The 17,469-nt window shown below is 50.7% G+C and overlaps 2 protein-coding genes and 1 long non-coding RNA gene across 4 annotated transcripts in view; 2 read left to right on the top strand and 1 right to left on the bottom strand.

The window, feature by feature from the left end:
- The first annotated feature begins 96 nt into the window (after positions 1-96).
- On the top strand, positions 97-1,708 carry ISCA2 (iron-sulfur cluster assembly 2). Of its 2 annotated transcripts, none has more exons than XM_029952649.1 (4): positions 97-290; positions 459-561; positions 684-799; positions 1,432-1,708. In XM_029952649.1, the coding sequence occupies exons 1-4, from the start codon at positions 220-222 to the stop codon at positions 1,604-1,606; spliced, it is 465 nt and encodes a 154-aa protein (XP_029808509.1). In that variant the 5' UTR covers positions 97-219; the 3' UTR covers positions 1,607-1,708. The 2 variants fall into 2 exon arrangements, with proteins under 2 accessions (XP_029808509.1, XP_029808508.1); XM_029952648.1 differs by having other exon boundaries at positions 101-290; positions 456-561.
- Positions 1,709-6,861: 5,153 nt separating this feature from the next.
- Positions 6,862-15,771, top strand: LOC115302709. Its single transcript, XR_003913597.1, has 2 exons — positions 6,862-12,670; positions 12,988-15,771. It is a non-coding gene; the product is annotated as an uncharacterized LOC115302709 (long non-coding RNA).
- LTBP2 (latent transforming growth factor beta binding protein 2) overlaps positions 7,909-17,469 on the bottom strand; it is a 50,021-nt gene continuing 40,460 nt past the window's right edge. Inside the window, exons 19-32 of the mRNA XM_029952647.1 lie at positions 16,734-16,856; positions 16,507-16,632; positions 15,986-16,108; positions 15,183-15,314; positions 14,771-14,896; positions 14,065-14,208; positions 13,039-13,230; positions 12,824-12,907; positions 12,000-12,128; positions 11,564-11,701; positions 11,312-11,479; positions 10,742-11,023; positions 9,634-9,783; positions 7,909-9,220 (exon numbers count right to left, since the gene is read on the bottom strand). Coding sequence (XP_029808507.1) covers positions 9,075-9,220; positions 9,634-9,783; positions 10,742-11,023; positions 11,312-11,479; positions 11,564-11,701; positions 12,000-12,128; positions 12,824-12,907; positions 13,039-13,230; positions 14,065-14,208; positions 14,771-14,896; positions 15,183-15,314; positions 15,986-16,108; positions 16,507-16,632; positions 16,734-16,856 — 2,063 coding nt within the window. The 3' untranslated portion in view covers positions 7,909-9,074. The remainder of the gene's footprint in view (positions 9,221-9,633; positions 9,784-10,741; positions 11,024-11,311; positions 11,480-11,563; positions 11,702-11,999; positions 12,129-12,823; positions 12,908-13,038; positions 13,231-14,064; positions 14,209-14,770; positions 14,897-15,182; positions 15,315-15,985; positions 16,109-16,506; positions 16,633-16,733; positions 16,857-17,469) is intronic.

Raw genomic sequence — 17,469 nt, 5'->3', positions numbered from 1 at the left:
CTTGGATCCATCTCCGCCCCGTCCGGCTCCTTTCTCCGGCGCTCCGCCCCGATATTGCCAGCTTCCGTCCTGGGAGCATTTCTAGCCAATCAAATCCTTTTTTCTCTACCATCACCCAATAAGTGTGCTCGGAGGCGGGGTCACCGTGGGTCCGGTCTCCGGAGGCCCAGGTGGAGGAGGGATTTGAGGTGACGCGAGGGGCGGAGTTTGCGGAGGAAGATGGCGGCGGCCCGTGGGTTATCTCTAACGGCCGTGGCCCTGAGGATGGTCGCTCCCTGGGCAACGGGCAGGTACCAAGGCTACAAAGGCACCTGGAGAGGGTGTTAGGTTCCGCGCCTTCAGGACTAAGTGGGAAACTAAGGCCTGCGGGGGAGGCGAGGGTTTGGCGTGAGGCAGTCCAGGTGCAGGTCATCAGGTGCCCCTCTGCTCCCAGGCTCATCTTCCTCCTTGCGCAGCAGGCTCCTCGCGGCCTCTCGAGGGCCTCAGGCTCGTCGGAAAGCGTCGTCCTCCAGCCCCGAGGCTGGAGAAGGGCAGATCCACCTCACCGACAGCTGCGTCCAGGTAGGAGGCCGGACTCCTGGGGCGGGGGTGGGGGCGGGAGGGCAGGCGTGCGGGGACTTGCCCTTGGCTCACTTTGTTCCTCCCCTTGCCTGGCATTCTTGATCCCCCTTCCTGCATTTCAGAGGCTACTAGAAATCACCGAAGGGTCAGAATTCCTCCGGCTGGAGGTGGAGGGAGGCGGATGCTCCGGATTCCAATACAAATTTTCACTGGATACAGTTATCAATCCCGACGACAGGCAAGCGAGGAAGGGAAGGGGTGGGTCCTCAGAGAATGTGGGTGGGATAAAAGTGCACATTTATTTCAAATTTAAGAGGTTTGATAAGAACGCCTAACATCACCCTTCTGGCACAGTGAGGATTTGTTGTCATGCTTCAAAATAACTATGTTGTAGGAAGAAAATGGGCCTGCCGGCGTCCCTAGTGGGATTGGCGAGGGGCTGGACTAGATTTCAGGCCTAAATCCCTAACCGTTTACCAGTATTCATTCCATTGGTTCTTTTTGCCTGAGAGAAAAGCAGACTTGTTAGAGGTAATAAGGAATGCTTCCTCTGTACTTATAACATTTTTTAACATTTATTTTCTTTTGAGGGAGAGCCAGATTTCAAGCAGGGGAGAGACAGAGAGAGGGAGACACAGAATCCAACGCAGGCTCCAGGCTCTGAGCTGTCAGCACAGAGCCCCACATGGGGCTTGAACTCACAAGCCGTGAGATCATGACCTGAGCCGAAGTCAGAGGCTTAACCAACTGAGCCGCCCACTGAGGCGTCCTATCTGTATTTCTAAAACAGAATGTGCACCTCCGGGCTCCGAGGGTGTAGTGGTTTCGGTGTTTATGATAGTCATTAATGTCTTCCTCCTGTCTTTTCAGGGTATTTGAGCAGGGTGGGGCGAGAGTGGTGGTTGACTCTGATAGCTTGGCCTTCGTGAAAGGGGCCCAGGTGGACTTCAGCCAAGAACTGATCCGCAGCTCATTTCAAGTATTGAACAATCCTCAAGCGCAGCAAGGCTGCTCCTGCGGCTCGTCCTTCTCTGTCAAACTTTGATGCGACCACAGGTGACCCAGAGATCGCTACCACTGGTGCCAATTTGAGCCTGGCAGTAGAATTCTAGAGGTTTCCTTCCAATCACGTCCTTCTTTCAGTTTTTCCTCTTCGGTCTAGGAGTGTTGTGGTTTGCCACTGTAATTTTCAGAATGTGAAGCTTTTACTCTTGATTTAATTTCCCTCACGCAGTTCTAAGGCCAAGCGTCTAGATGCTGTAATCTAAGATCTGCTACCTTGTCGAAGCTCACCCTGGATAATCTGTAGAACCTTCAAGGCTCCAGAGTTTGGAGTTGCTTCTCTGGCCCTCTGAGCGGCTTGTACATTGTGTATAGCTCTGTATAACAGCTTCATTCTGAAGAAAGTCCTTATTGCGTTCTGGATCAGGGTCACAGGTCGGGTAGCTTGAACACTGATTACTAGGTTAGAGAGGAGGAGAAAGGCTGTGTTCTCTTTTTCATCTCACCCTTCCTGAATGTGCTAGTGACATCCTTCTTTTTCTTGTCTTGTCTGTCATTGACATCCTTATTTTCTTTGCAGCCCGTTCTCCATTTCCCATTTGTTAGGTAGATACATTTTCCTTTCTTACTCCTCACTCTGCTAAGTTCACAAAACCAGTAGCCCATCACCCAGGAAACTTGGATCTAATCCCCACTGATAACCTGAATCATTTGAAAAATAGGCCCCATACTCCAAGCTCACACAGATATTTCAAGATTTTGTGATCATTCAGGGACTGATAGGTAGCTGATAGGTGTAAAATGTCTTTGATCTCATGTACAGCAGGAAGTGGTCCCTGTGTTGGCATGGATAATGGATAGTTAGGGATTTTCTTTTAGGTTGGATTACCAGATAAAATGGAGGATGCCCAGTTAAATTTGAATTTCAAATAAACAACACATAATTTTTAGTATAAATGTGTCCCAAGTATTCCCAATTTTTAGTATAAGTGTGTTCCCAAATAAATATGAGGCATATGTATACTAAAAATTATGTATTGTTTATTTGAAATTCAAATTTAATTGGGCATTGTATATTTTTTTAAAGTTTATTTTGAGAGAGAGAGACAGAGTGAGTGGGGGAGGGGCAGAGAGAGAGGAAAAGAGAATTTCAGGCAGGCTCCACATTGTCAATGTGGAGTCTGGTGTGGCGCTTGAACTCACAAACCATGACCTAAGCTGAAACCAAGAGTTGGACACTTAACCGACTGAGCCACCCAGGCTCCATGGGCACTGTGTATTTCTGTTTGTTAAACCTGGCAACTATATTTAGGGTCACTGAAAGAAAAAAAGCTTTTTTTTTTTTTTTTAAGTTTTGTTTATTTATTTTGAGAGAAAGAGCATGAGTTGGGGAGGGAAAGAGAGAGAGGGAGAGAGAATGCCAAGCAGGCTCTGTGCTGACAGCTCCATCTCATGAACCATGAGATTGTGACCTGAGCTGAAATCAAGAATCTGGCGCTTAACTGACTGAGCCACCTGGTGCCCCAAAGAAAGCTTTTTAAGCCACAAATTCCAACGAATTTTAAAGTACTTGTTTGGGTATGGCACTTAATTAGGCCACAGAGCTAGAAATAGTGTGGCATGTGTGACAGGGCTGGGGGAGGTGGAACTGCATGGACAGACAGCTAAAAAAAGAAATACCACTACCATGACAAGTGATTTATTAATGCTCATGTTGGGAAAACCTCAACCAAATGGATTATGGAAGAATTATTGGTTAAACCCTTGTTTTCCTCAAGAGCCTAAAAGTTTGTTATAGCAAAAACTTGCATTTCTGGACTGGATTGGAATTCAGGACATTCAGTAAAAGAATTTACCATTAAGAAGGGAAATGCAGAGTTTAGAGACAGAAAGTACCTGAGACAGAAGCTTAGGTACTTAAATTTTCAATATGGGGAAACCTAGGGTTTGGAGGAAGCAAACCTAATGTGTGTACAAAGAGGAAACCAGGGGAGGCTCAGAACCTCAGCTTTCTTGGCAAATTTCCATGGAAGGAGGCAGAAAGCAGCATATTATAGGAGCCTCTGCGTAGCTTTACTAAGACATCTAAAGATGCTGCCAATACCTGGGCCTGATAAAATTTTCATCCCAAACTAAGTTTTTCGTTCTCTTTAAAAAGAGATTCTGCTACATTTTATGTGTTAGAGCCTATTCTTTTAAAGAGTACACATTTTCAAAACTTTTTTTAATGTTTGTTTTTGAGAGAGAGAAAGAGAGTGTGAGCAGGGGAGAGGCAGAGAGAGAGGGAGACACAGAATCTGAAGCAGGCTCCAGGCTCCAAGCTGTCAGCACAGAGCCCCATGTGGGGCTTGAACTCACGAACTGTGAGATTATGACCTGAGCCAAAGGCGGACGCTCAACCCACTGAGTCACCCAGGGGTCCCAAGAGTACACATTATTTTTATTTATTAAAAAATTTTTTTTAACGTTTATTCATTCTTGAGGGACAGAGACAGAGTGAGAGTGGGGGAGGGACAGAAGGAGAGAGAGACACAGAATCTACAGCAGGTTCCAGGTTCTGAGCTGTCAGCACGAGCCAGATGTGGGGCTTAAACCCATGAACTGTGAGATCGTGATCTGAGCTGAAGTCAGATATTTAACCGACTGAGCCACCCAGGCACCCCTATTTTTATTTATTTTTAAAAGGAAGCTCTATGCCCAACATGGGGCTTGAACTCACAACCCAGAGATCAAGAGTTGCATGTTACACTGAGCTAGCCAGGTGCTCCATGATTTGGTGATTTTAAAACTGATGTGAGCATATGCAAGGTAGCTTTAGTTGCTAAATAAACCATTCAATTGCAGTGGTCAGTTACACAGGAACAGAGTCCTTAGAATGCCTGTATGGAAGTACCTGCTGTTAATGGGAGAATTGAAATTCTGTGTTTGGTAGAAATCACCTCACTTTGTTATACTGAGAAAGCCTCATGGGAAAATCTGAAGTAATAAGAAGTCTCCATTGGAGTAGGATGACGTAAAAATTTTAAGAGCACAGGGCATAGAGAAATGATAGCATGAAGGGGACAGTGGGTGATTTGCTTGGAATAAATAGTCAGCATAGTAAAATGGGTTTAGGGTCTTTTGCAGGCCCCCCCCTTAAAAAAATTTTTTTTTTCAATATTTTATTTAGTTTTGAGACAGAGAGATTCAGAGCATGAGCGGGGAGGAGCAGAGAGAGAGGGTGGCACAGAATCGGAAGCAGGCTCCAGGCTCTGAGCTGTCAGCACAGAGCCCGATGTGGGACTTGAACTCACGAGCGTGAGATCATGACCTGAGCCGAAGTCGGAGGCTTAACCGAGTCACCCAGGTGTTCCTTGCAGCCCTTTCTGACCAGATGCATCTTTCTGGGAAGGAGTAAAGACCGGCAGATAGTTTCACAAATTTTGTGTACTGTGCAAATTCATTTACGAAAACTTGATACTCTTCTATTACCCATTGGAAGATATTTTTTTGCTTCCCCATTACGTTCAAGGGGAAAGGCCCTGTGTGTTGCAGAATTGGTTTTATTTACGCAGGTTAGTGTCTGGGGCAGCATGTCGCACTGTTGCTGTAGCAAGACTTAATGCAAGAACCAAAGACAAGGGAGCCCTGCATCTGCTTTATGTTGTAAATCTGCTTTATGGTGTTGGCTCAAAAGAGGGAGCCTCTTGGTCAACATCTAGATCTTACCTTGTGGAATCATACTTTTTAGTTGTGTGATTGCTGGTGACTAGTGGTATGTAAACTGTAGGTGGCCCACCCACCCTTAGTTTCTTTGTGTGGAAATGTTGACTGATTGTAAGGGGTTAGGAGAAAACAGGTTTAGAAGTAAGAGATTAGGAAGAGCTACTAGAGTAGGTGTCAAAGAAGAATTTTCTATATTCTTTTTCTTCTAAGAATTGTAATCCATTCTTTTGGTCTTCTGTTACAAAGCATCAAACGGAGGGTTGACATTTGGTAGGAACATCTTATATTGAGAAGTGCACAGCGCTGATCACATGGCGTAGCCCTCCCTTGAGTGCTGGCCAGGAGCGGGCATCAGGCTGCTGGTAGTGGGCAGGGCCTGACGCTGTCCAGTGCAACAGAACTATGGTTTGCATGTTTGTCTCAAAGGCAGGAAACTCCTCTATTTTTCTAGGTAGCTGGCATTGGTGTATTTAGGTTGCTCTTTTTTTTTTTTTTAATGTTTTATTTATTTTTGATACAGAGAGAGACAGAGCATGAGAGGGGGAGGGGCAGAGAGAGAGGGAGACACAGAATTGGAAGCAGGCTCCAGGCTCTGAGCTAGCGGTCAGCACAGAGCCTGACGCGGGGCTCGAACCCACGAACGTGAGATCTGACCTGAGCCGAAGCCAGAGGCTCAACCGACTGAGCCGCCCAGGCGCCCCTAGGTTGCTCTTTTAAAATCCCTGTTTTCCATCGCTTCTCGGCCTTTTGGCTAAGATCAAGTGTAAAATCCCTGTTTTCCATTTCTCCACTGAAATGCTGCAGGGCTGTTTAAAGGAAGTTTGCTTTAAGAAATTTTGAAATAATTATGTGGCTTTAATTGTCAGATAGGTACACAAAGAAGGGAGCATTTAAGTGGTCTATAGCCAGCAGCTATATTTAAAAATATTTTATTTTTTTGAAAAGGTAATACATATGGTACAAAATTCAAAAAGACATAAAAGGGGATATACAGTGAAAAGTCCCAGTCCTCTAACCATCTACCCTGTCGCCCTCCCCAGAAACCACTGTTGTTTCTAAGAATTTACCCTACAGGTATGATCCATAGATGTAATGTGAAATAACATACAAGAATATTCATTACAGCATTACTTATAAATAGCAAGAGATTGGAAACATCCAATAGGGGACTGATTACAAATTATGATTTATACATTCAGTGGAATAGCATACAATAATAGAATGAGACAACTCTTTATGTGAAAATACGGATTAAGTGAAAAAAGCAAAGTGCAGAACAGCAAGCATAGGGTGGTCTTTGTGTTTGATACAAGGAAATCCATGTATGTGCATGAAGTTCTTCTGGAAGGGTGAGCAGGAAGGTGAGGGTTGAGAGGAGGCACAGCGCCAGCAGGTGTCCTGACCAGTGGCAAGAAGTTCTCTGAATGGTGGGCTGTGAGGCAGAGTGGCGCGGATGAGGTAGCAGATACCAGCTCTCTACTTAAAAAAAGTTTTTTTTCTTTTATAGTTTATTGTCAAGTTGGTTTCCATGTAACATCTGGTGCTCATCCTGGCAAGTGCCCTCCTCCATGCCCATCACCCTCTTTCCCCTCACCTCCTCCCCCATCAGCCCTCAGTTTGTTCTCAGTTTGTGCCTTCCTTCCTCTCCTGAACTGTTTTCCCCTTTCTTTAGATAAATAGCAGCATATGTTAATCTTTATTATAAAACCTTCTTTTCCCCCTTAGTCTGGTTTGGGTTTCTGATCAAGGCATTTAGAGCCACTTTCTGCTTTTTTTCCTTTTTTAGGCCTCTGTGGCAACTAATAGTTCCTAATCTTTTACTGCTACAAGTAATGCTATAGTAAATAATCTCTGACGTGTCACTTCACATTTGGTGAGAAATATCTGAAGGTTAAATTCCTAGAAGATTCAAAGAATAAGAGCTTTTATAATTTTGAAAGACATTGCCATATTCTCCTCCTCAGAAGTTGTGTCAGTTTCCGCCCCGTCAGCTGTGTGTGAGTGCCTCTTTCATCAGATGCTTGCCAACGAGGTGTCTTAAATGTTTTGATCCTTGCCAATCTGACAAGTTTTAAAAAAGTATCTCAGTGTGGCTTTAATTTGCATTTCTTTTATCATGAATGAAGGTCAGAATATTTTCACAATGTAAGACCTATGTATTTTTGTTTGCTGTAAACAACTAGTAGAGTGACCTAGAGCAAACTGTTTAAACTCTTGAGTGTCTCCGTTTCCTCAGCTGTAAATTAGGAATAAAAATAGTAAGTAGGATTGTTGGATGACTAAATGAAATTTGTGTGCGGCACTCAACACAGTGTCTGGCACACAACAGGCAGTCAGTAGGTCGCTGTGGGGCGGCTGGCAGGGCAGCTGCTGGGACAGGACGGATTAAATTAAGGTAGCATTCGTCCCTGTGTCTTCCAGCACGTGGAGTCTCATCATTTACATTGCCTTACATCTGACAAATGCAAAGACAGAGCTTTCCTTGTGTCAGAAGGAGGGACCTTTTCCCATTGGATCCCAAGCATAGGCTATTGGCAGAGCTGGCAAGACGGTAGGCACAGCCTCATGTCTAATATGTAGACAGCCAACATGATAAGGAAATTTAGTTTAATAGGAAATAAAAACAACAAAAACAGAAAAGCCCAGATGTGCATCTTTTTATTCCACCATGGTTTTAAACTCCCGGCTAGCCAAGGTTGGAGTGGGTCTCTCCTTGTAAACTGAGAGGGAGACCAGCCATCCCATTTTTGACAGAAAGGTGGCAGGGGCATCTGAGAATAGAAAAACAACACTGGAAACCTGGCTTCCCCTACAGAACACTGCACTGCAGCTCACAAGCTAGAAAACAGACCCCTTTATTTTTAGTACCTTAAAACTGGTATCCACAAAAGGAGAACCTAGGAGAGATCTGTTTCCTGTAACAAGCAGTGTGTATTTAATACAGGTCTTCGGAGATGGGCGCCCTTGCTGTCCTGCGGCAGCCCTTGCTGGGGTGCATGTGAGCTATCATGGGTAGATGGTGAGTGTTTGCCCGGAGCTACCAAACATTTTCTTTAGACTTGTTGAAAGTCTTGGCTCCCCCTCTTAACAACCCCCATATTTTTCAGATTGCCCTCATGCTGCTTTCTCAGGCTCCCTGTTCCCCTTCACTTGTGTCTCTTACACTCAGCACGCTGGTATCAGTCTTGGTCCTCTGAGATGAGCGCATCTTCTGCCCGTCCTGGGGCCACAGAACTGCAACTGGACGGAGAGCTGGCAAAATCTGGCCCAGATGGGATTGGCTGAGTGGGAGGCAGCCTTGGAGTCACTCCCTAAACTTCCCCCAATCCTTTTTTGCTCAAGAGATACTGAAGGACCACCCCTGGGCAGATGTAACCTCTGACCCAGTTGTGGAATCAGGATGTTCTGTGGATCATGGCTGGGAAAGGGTATCTGCAATGTGAGGCCGAATGACCTTGCATGTTTGCACAGCTTGAGGGGGTGGATGAGGGCCATCCTTTAGTAAGCGTCCATAGTAAGGCCAGGACAGATGGCAGACTGGTCCTCATGGCCAGTGGCTGAAGCTTTAAAGCATTTGGTGGTGTTTGAGCCAAGCAAGGGCATGGCAGCATGAAGGCAGTGACAAGCTCACAGCCAGGGCCTAAGCTGGGACAGATGAAAAGCAGGCTGGGTGGCTAGGAGCTGGGCTGCAGGGCCTTCTGCCTGCTTCCTCATGGTGTCTTCCCAGCTACGAAAGCCTCCTCAAGACCCCTGCCTGTGTGGCCGGGGTCCATTTCCAGGTAGTTGACAACACTGAGCCCTCACTGCTACTCCTTGGCAGTACAGTGTGGGGGGCCTGCCTCGGCCACATAACCTGGGGAGCAATGGCAGCGGTAGGAGCCCTCGGTGTTCTCGCAGTGACCGTGGGCACAGAGTGCAGCAGGCCCGTTCAAGTCATCACACTCATTGACATCTAAGGAAGGGAAGAAAGAGGGAGCTGTAGGGAACCCAGGTGCCTCTGGCCTGGGCTCACGAAGCCCCAGCCCCTGCCGTGCAGTGGACTCCTACATGTGGTGGCCAGGAGCTGAGGTCAGTGCCCCAAACTAAGCAACTCAGAGACACAAAGTGAACCCATCCTGTGCCCCTGGACAGTGTGGCCATGCTCTCTTGTCCTTGCCTTTTTTCTGTCTAGGAACCTCCCTGGAAAGGGCTTTCTACACACAACAGGACACCTTCCTTTGGTGCTCTCACCACTTGGCCTGGTTCCAGACAAACCCGCTAGGGGGCAGCAGTGGCTTTTCCCCTCTCAAGTTCAGTCTTGTATTCTTAAGTGATTGGTGGGACACTTTCCGCCTGGAGCCAGCAGGGCCAACCTGCTCCACTTACCCACGCAGGCCATGTGGGTCATGTCCAGCTGGAAGCCCTCGAAGCAGTCACAGGTGTAGCCCTCCCTCACTCGCACACAGCGGCCGTTCTCACAGCCGTTCAGGATGCCGCATTCCTCTGCCTGAAGCCCTTCAAAGCCAGCCTGGTGCTCTGGTAGGAGGGAGTCAGAAGGACACTGAGGCCTTGTGCCCAGCCTTGGGACCGTCACTCTCCACTATGAAGGGTTGCTCCTTTTGAAATCCTAAGGTCAGGGTTTCAAAAGGGTTTACCCTCATAGAAAGATGCTAAAACAAAAGGCACTACCCTTAAGATAAGAATTATGGAGACATGCTGTACTTTAAACGTTAGCTCCAGGAAGGTTGAGACTCCTTGCTTTCACAGTGCTAGTGTTCCCGAGCAGGTGGATGTCTGTGGTTTTGGTTTTGGTTTTATGGTTGGTGGTGGTTAAAATCTTTAGATGGTTTTTTGTGGCGAGGAGGTTGGCAGCAAAAGGGGATCACCCTCACTCAACAGAAAGCAAAACTTAGGGATCTGCTTAACCCTCTCCTCTAAGCAGGTCCCAACCCCTGCGAAAGACCGTGTCCCTGACCCCCGAGAAGTCTTCGTCTGGTGCAGGGGTGGTGCCTGGGGCAGCCACCACATCCGCTGCCCAGGTGCCAGGCCTGACGTCTTCATTAGAACCCAAGTCCTACGTGCTGGGGGTCCGTGCCATGTACAAACCAAGTCATCATAATGGGCCTTTAACGTGACTAGAAATCCTTAGCGCACATTTCAGGTCACAAGTGTGAGCTTGTAGACCAGGTTGTTCTGCACTGTGGGTGGTGTGGAGGGAGAAAAACAGACCGGAGGGTACCTGCTTCCTCTCCCACAGAGAAGTTTTTGAGGTTGGGATGGTGTCCTGTCCTGTACCTCTCTGGTTCATCAGAGTTGTTCAGCTCTGACCCAAGCATTTGGAGTTGTCCCTTGAGTGACCTGCGAGAGGGCTGGCTGGGTCTTTTCCCTCCCCGCCCCTCACCCTGCTGGCAGTGATTAGTAGGTGATTAGTGAGGAGATGGAAGTGAAACCATTTTGGTGCCTGCCATTTCCCCATCTTTGCAGCAACACAGACCTGGATGGCTGGCCACGTAGTGGGGCTGGAGTTCTGAGGGCTGCAGGGGGGACTCAAGTATTGGTATGTGGTCCCCTGGGCGGCTGGCTGTGTTGGGGAAGGGTGCCTCTGGGATGGTGTCCTCAGGACCCAGGTAGTTGTAGAAGGGCGCCCCGTCCGGGCCATAGAGGCTGTAGTGCAGGTCCTCGGGCCCAGGGCCATACTCATAGCCTGGCCGGAAGTGGACCCCAGCCTCGCGCTCGGCTTCAATCCGGGCCACATTGCACAGCTGAGCGTAGACCTCTGTCAGGGGAGAGGGAGAAGACGCTGCCAGGTTCCTGGTAGCTAAAGCCTGGCATGTGGTTCCCAGGCTCATTTCCCAGGGGGCGCATGCTGGGACTGGTGTCCTCTGGGAGTTCTGGACAGAGCTCTTCTCACCACCCTACCCCCTGCTCCACTTTGTCCCCAAACAATAGGGATGGAAGATGGCCACACTCTGATTACTCTACTCCTAAATCCCTCCTTCCAAGATGAGGGCCTTCCCTTCCCTGGGGCCGGTCCCCCTGTGTAGGCATGAGTCACGCTTCTCACCAGAGCTCCTGGGGGGGCACAGGGCACACTGCTGGCTCCAGGCCTCGCCATCTTGGCAGCAGCATTCTGTGTAGGTGGTGCGGCGCCCGTGCAGGGGTTGGCTGCACACATAATTGGTGACTCTCTTCCAGCAGATGTCCATGTGGATGTCGTGGTCAGGCAGGTCCTCTGGGGGCACAGTGCACAGAGGCACATGAGCCCCCCAGCCCAGATGCAGTTGCCCCTGCCGCCCCACCACTCCAGCCTACTGACCCGTGCCGCCGGTGCTGTTCACGCAGCGCTGCTGGCCCAGGTCCAGGGTGAGTGGGGGGCTGCAGAAGCAGTGGAAAGAGCCTTCAGTGTTCACACACTCACCGTTCTCACAGGCCATGTCCTGGCATTCGTCGTGATCTGTGGTGGCAGAAAGGTGGAAGGGATATATGGGGCAGTGCCAAGGCAGCCTGCCCACGGACTGTCTTCATGGAAGGGGATTTTCTTGTAACTGATACTGCTTCCCCCTCCTCCCCTGACCCAGCCCAGTCTCGGGGCTGGCCTCCCCAGGGATACCTTTCCAACAGGTGTCCAGCTCCCCTCACCTCAGAGCTGCCTGCTGCAGTGGGAACTCCCAGCAGGAAAGGAGCTGGCTGGTGAGGCCAGGTGAGCACTCAGCTGTGGGTGCGGGGTGGGGAGGGGTGGTGTGTGTCCTCACCTTCACACTTCCTGTGGACAGCATTGTAGTGGTAGCCGGGATTGCACAGGCAGATGTAGCCAGGCACCGTGTTGAGGCACCGGCCGTTCTGGCAGAGCCCAGGCCCGAACATCGCACACTCGTCCGCATCTGTGGGAGGGCAGAGCTGAGGTGAGCAGCAGTACAAAGCAGAACTCGGTTGTAAGGGTTCCAAAGCCAGACTTGCTGGGTTTGAGTCCTGGCGCTGCTGCTTCTAGTCAGGGGACTTTGGGCAACCTGCTTAAGTTCTCCTTACCTCAGTTTCCTACCTAAAAATATGTGGATACTATTACTTAATCTCTTTCAATTGTTATAAAGATTAAGAGGTTAATATATGTCGGTGCTTAAATAGTGCTTGGCTTGCAGCAAGCACTTAAGAAAAGCTGCTTCTATTTCTCTGATTTCCTTCTTCAGTTTGAGGATCAGGATGTGGAAGGGCTCCTACCTGAACTACTCACTTTTGAGTGTGGGTTCCCTGAAGTTTCTGGCTTTCTAAGCCAGGTCAGGGAGATAAGCAGCTGCCTCTGGATAGCTGTACTTGCCACTGTCCCTATGCCCTAGGACTAGGATAGTGAGGGCATCACGGTTCATTCTGCAGGGTCCGGCCTCTGGGGAGCACAGACACTGAGGTGACATCACCAGGAGGAGCTCAGGTCAGAACTTGCAGCCCCGGGACAGGACCCAGGGAAGGGACTTGGGAGGCTGGGCTTCATGCAGAGCTTCCCTGGGGACCTCCCGGAGGACCAGGCTGGGCCCGCTCAGTCTGTGAGTGCAGTCTGGGGAGGAGGGTCACTAGGCGGGGTTACCTGTGTACGTGGTCTGTCCAAACATCCAGGCTCCGTCCACGGGGATGTAGCCTTTACCACTAGGGCAGATCTCGCTGAATTCCACTGTTCAAGGAGGCATCCAAGCTTAGAGACAGAAAGGCTCTTGCCCCCCACCCCCCATCTTCTCTTCTCTCTCCTTTCAGGGTCACCCTGCAGAGCTGACACTGAGGGTTCAGGACCCTGGGGGGCCTTACCTGAGTCCTCAGCTGGGCAGAGGTCACAGGCGTCTCCCCAGGCAGCACCCTGAGTGCAGCAGCACTCGGCCTGTGTGGTGTTCCGGCCCAGAAGGCTGGAGCAGGGCAGCTGGTCATTCTGCCCAGAGTAGCATTCCATGCGGATGGGGCCCGGGGGGTGGTCCACTGGCGGGGCCTCAGGAATACTCTGACCTGTGTGTGACAGATACCTTTTATTACTGTCTGTCCATGGCTCTCTGGGGGCACCCTAGGCTTTCAATTGATTTCCAGAATTTTATGATTATATAATAGCACTTCATGGTGTACAACACGCTTTTACCTGTATTATCTCGCGTGATGCTCTCAACAGCTTTATAGTATCACCTCCCTTTTACAGATGAGGCAGTTGAGACTTAGAGAAACTAGGTAACTTGCCACAGCCACCAGCTATTAAGTGGCACTGACCCCTGTTAATCTGGCCCCCAGTCCCTGTTCTTTCTGGTATACCATCCTGCCACCTTCCACTATAGGGGGTGCCCCCAGTCCTTATAACCATACAGGCAGCCCGCCTCCATTCCTCAGCTCACAGCCCCTCCTACCTTGCTTGTTCCAGGTCCTGTTTTCTTTTCCCCAAGTCAGAGGAGGCCAGCTGAGTCAGTCCAGCCTGGGGTGATAGGCTGGACCTGGCAGCTCAGGGGTGGAGTGGGCAGGAGAGAGTGAGGCTTAGCTTGCAGGCCTCCCTACCGAAGGGCTCCCTGGGGCCCCTGTGAGGCTCACTCTGAGATCCTTGGGTACCTTCAGTTGGTGTCAGGGCTTCCCGAGCCTCCTAGACGTTCCCTGGCCTGGGACGGATGTCCCTCTTGTCTTGACATTTGCTGCTCTCCATTCCTTGCCCTGCTGCACTGCATTCCTAAGTGGTACCCCTGCCCACACGGCCACGGGCCCAGCCCAGCCGCCTTCCCAGCAGCTGGAGCAGCAGAAGTGCTTTGTAAGCCACAGAATAGTCATGTGCGACGACAACGGGGGCAGGGTATGGGGGATGCTCACCTCCAGCCACCCGCGGGCGGCAGTGCCCCTCCTGAGCGTCGTACTCCTCCAGGTCACTGGCACAGAGGCACAGGAAGGAGCCCTCCACATTCTCACAGAGTGCCGCCCCACACACCGCGAGCATGAGCTCACACTCGTTCACGTCTGCCAGGCACGAGGACAGGCTTGTGGGTGGAGGAGATGCAGCCCGTGCCCCCTGCCCCTCTGCCTCCAGCCCACTGGGCAGATCCTCCTCTCATCCCCGCAGAAGAAACAGACTAGGTCTTGGGGAAAGAGCAGAAGGGAGCCAGCAGGAAAGAGGAACAGATGAATGGAGGGCATGAGAAGGGAGAGAAGAAGGGTGGCAGGAAATGGTCACTAAATGGACAAAAAGGAAGGTCCTCCCTCCGTGCGCATTTTCTAAATGGGCCTCTTGAAACCCTAGGTCTCTGGAGAAGCGGGTGTACCTTCGCTAATATGGTTGCTCCCCCTGCTGGTAGAACATGGTCCCGTTTCTCCTACCAGCCTGGTCACGCTGCCTGCTGTAGGGGGGAGCTGCAACCCCACTTCCTTGCCCACTCTGTGAGGACCTATTATGGAGTCCTTGAGCATTTCATTCAGGAGGAGGGCCCTAGGGCCTCTATCCAGGACAGCCAAGTCTGTGGAGATGGGCCCAAGGGCCTCACCCTCCCTGGCCCAGAGCCTGGCTAGCCTGCAGGCTTCTCACCAACACATTCCCAGCCGGAGGCCGAAGTCTCGAAGCCCTGGTCACAGAGGCAGCGGAAGGAGCCGTCAGTGTTGTCACAGAAGCCGTGGCTCCCACACATGGTGTCGTTGGCACACTCATCTATGTCTGTGGGACAGTAGGGACTAGGGTGTACGGTGCACTCTTGCTCTGGTTGCTGGGAATACTTGGTCTATTGACACCAATGTCCGTAAAAAGTGACTGCTAAACAGGACAAGAGTACTCTAACATTAACACTCCTCTTCAGGTTTTGCGTAAGCTCTGCTGTTTGGAAAATATGCAAACTTCAAACAGCTGCACAAACAATGCCCTCGGGAGAAAGCAGTTTCTAGCTGGATACATGAAAAATAGGTGCCCTCAGCCCTCCTGCCTCCAACTCCCCATTCCTACTCACCAATGCAGTCTCCAGTCGGAGCCATGTGGAAGCCAGGCTGGCAGCCCAGGACACAGCGGTAGGAGCCGGGGCTGTTCTCACACCTCCAGACCCCACACACCGAGTCTCCGTAGTCCTTACACTCGTCAATATCTGTCCCCAGAGCCAAGAAAGGGGCGGAAGTGGGCAGGTCACTGTTTTGGCCCCACCTTTTTGGCATTACAAGGTCATGCCCCACAACCTTTGGGGTCCTTGATCTGTTCCAGATTACTGTGCTCAACTCAAAACATTAAGTTCAGGATCATTTCTCCTGACCAAGTAGTGATGAGCGTGTAGGTAGAAAATTGTATGCTGTTTAGGAAAGCCCTGAGCTCGTAGGCTTCTGTAACATATTTTTTCCCTTACCCCCTTCTCCCTGTGGCAGAGCACTTTTATGCCTCTTTTTATATACAGTCTTCACCAAAGTGTATTGCAGAAGGTTGTCTTCATAAGCTGTCTCCCTTGCTCAATTTGAAGATTGTCCATAACTGTTACTTTGTCCTAGCAAAAGACATGGAACCTAGCAAGGGTTTAATAAATGTCTATTGAATCAATTTGGCTTTAAAAACTAGGTTGTGTGCTCTGTCTTCATTTTGTCATCCTACGATATGCCCGGAGTCCGCAGGTGCTCAAGAAGTGTCTTCTCCGTTGGGTGATCACTGTGTGGAAAGTGCCCTGCTTTCTGGAAGCTGCAGTTCCTGGTCCCGAGGAGCTGAGGACCAGTCAGGGGGTAGAGGTGGGCAGATGTGTGGCAGAGCCCTGTCCACCCACCCTAGAGATCTTACCCACACATTCCCTGCTCTCTGGGGAGGGCTGGAAGCCGGTCTCACACAGGCAGCTGAAGGAGCCCTCAGTGTTGACACAGTGTCCTCCCAGACACTGGTCTGTGACTGCACATTCGTCCACATCTAGAATAGAGACATCTGTCAGCAGACCCAGCCATGGGGCCCTGGGGCCTTAAGTAGTCCACAGGAGAGCCAGAAAGTGCCTCAGGTTAGGAAAAGGCTAGAAGATCTAAGGAAGAGTCCAGAGCTGGAGGCCAGAGGCCAGGCTAGGGGAGGAGCCCCGGAACTGGGGCACTGCCAAGGACAGCAGGGTGACAGCCAAAGGGTTCAGAGGACACATGCCTGTCATAGATATCATGGAGAGGCCCTGTTGAGTGCCTTCTTGAAACCTGGCTCCCCATCATCTCTGCCTTCCATCTCCATCCCTGGGTGGGCCAGGAGCACTTTATTTCAGGAGTCTAGACATAGCCTCTGGCGCCCCCTGCTGTGGGAAAGTGGACATGGCCAAACTGGCTTCTCACCCTGGCAGCTGGTGCCCCCCTCTGCGCTGATAAAGCCTGGGGCGCAGAGACAGAAGAAGGAACCGTGGCTGTTGAGGCACTCGCCATGGGGTGCACAGTACTCCTCTCCCATGCACTCGTCCACATCTGCAAGGAGAAGGTAGGCAGTGGTGTCTCCCAGGCATGTTGCCTCCTCTCCCCCCACACTCGTTGTCCACAGTTCCCACTGGGGATCCGGAGCTACTCACCCTCACACACGGTGCCATTGGCCAGCTGGAAGCCTGCAGGACAGAGGCACTGATAGGAGCCAGCCGTGTTCTTGCACTCGCCTCCCAGGCAGCTGCTCTGGAAGTCTTCACACTCATCCACATCTGCAGGGTCACACAGGGTGGAAGGCAGCCTGTGGCAGCAACCCCCACCCCCGGGCCAGGTCCGGAACCAACAGGGAGGCCTCCAGAGAGCTGGTCCCCTGCTGAGGAGTCTGGACCCACAGGGGCCTCATCCCTTTATATAAAGCAGCACAGCTGGGAGGAGCTGGCGAGGGAGCCTTCGGGGAGCAGTGTGACTGCAGCTCCCTCCATCTCTGCCCTAGCCCAGCAGCCACTGGCTGGGCCTCTCCAGTTGCCCACACAGCACCCTTACGGATATTTGGCCTCTCCCAGCAACCTTGGCCTATGGTGGCCAAACCCACTGCCCTTACCATGGCTGAGATGGCTTAGATTTTCCTGAGAAGCAGTGGGAAAACAAACAAGTGAAGGAAACATACAGAGAACCTAAGAAGGGATCAGGAACCAGGTTCTTCAAGCAGGCCTAAGAGTGCCTGGTATAGGCTGATGTTTTCCAAAATATGGCCCCAGCTCCCACCCTTACAAAGAAGCCATGAAGCTGCACGTGGAACAAACTCTCCTGGAGCCTGCGATCCAGTGGCTCACTGGCCCCCTAGACCCAGATTTGGAGTCGCCTTCCCAACTCCTGTTGAGGGAG

This window comes from Suricata suricatta, chromosome 9, assembly GCF_006229205.1.
Source record: "Suricata suricatta isolate VVHF042 chromosome 9, meerkat_22Aug2017_6uvM2_HiC, whole genome shotgun sequence".
Taxonomy (NCBI): domain Eukaryota; kingdom Metazoa; phylum Chordata; class Mammalia; order Carnivora; family Herpestidae; genus Suricata; species Suricata suricatta.
This window is presented reverse-complemented; position numbering and strand designations above follow the sequence as displayed.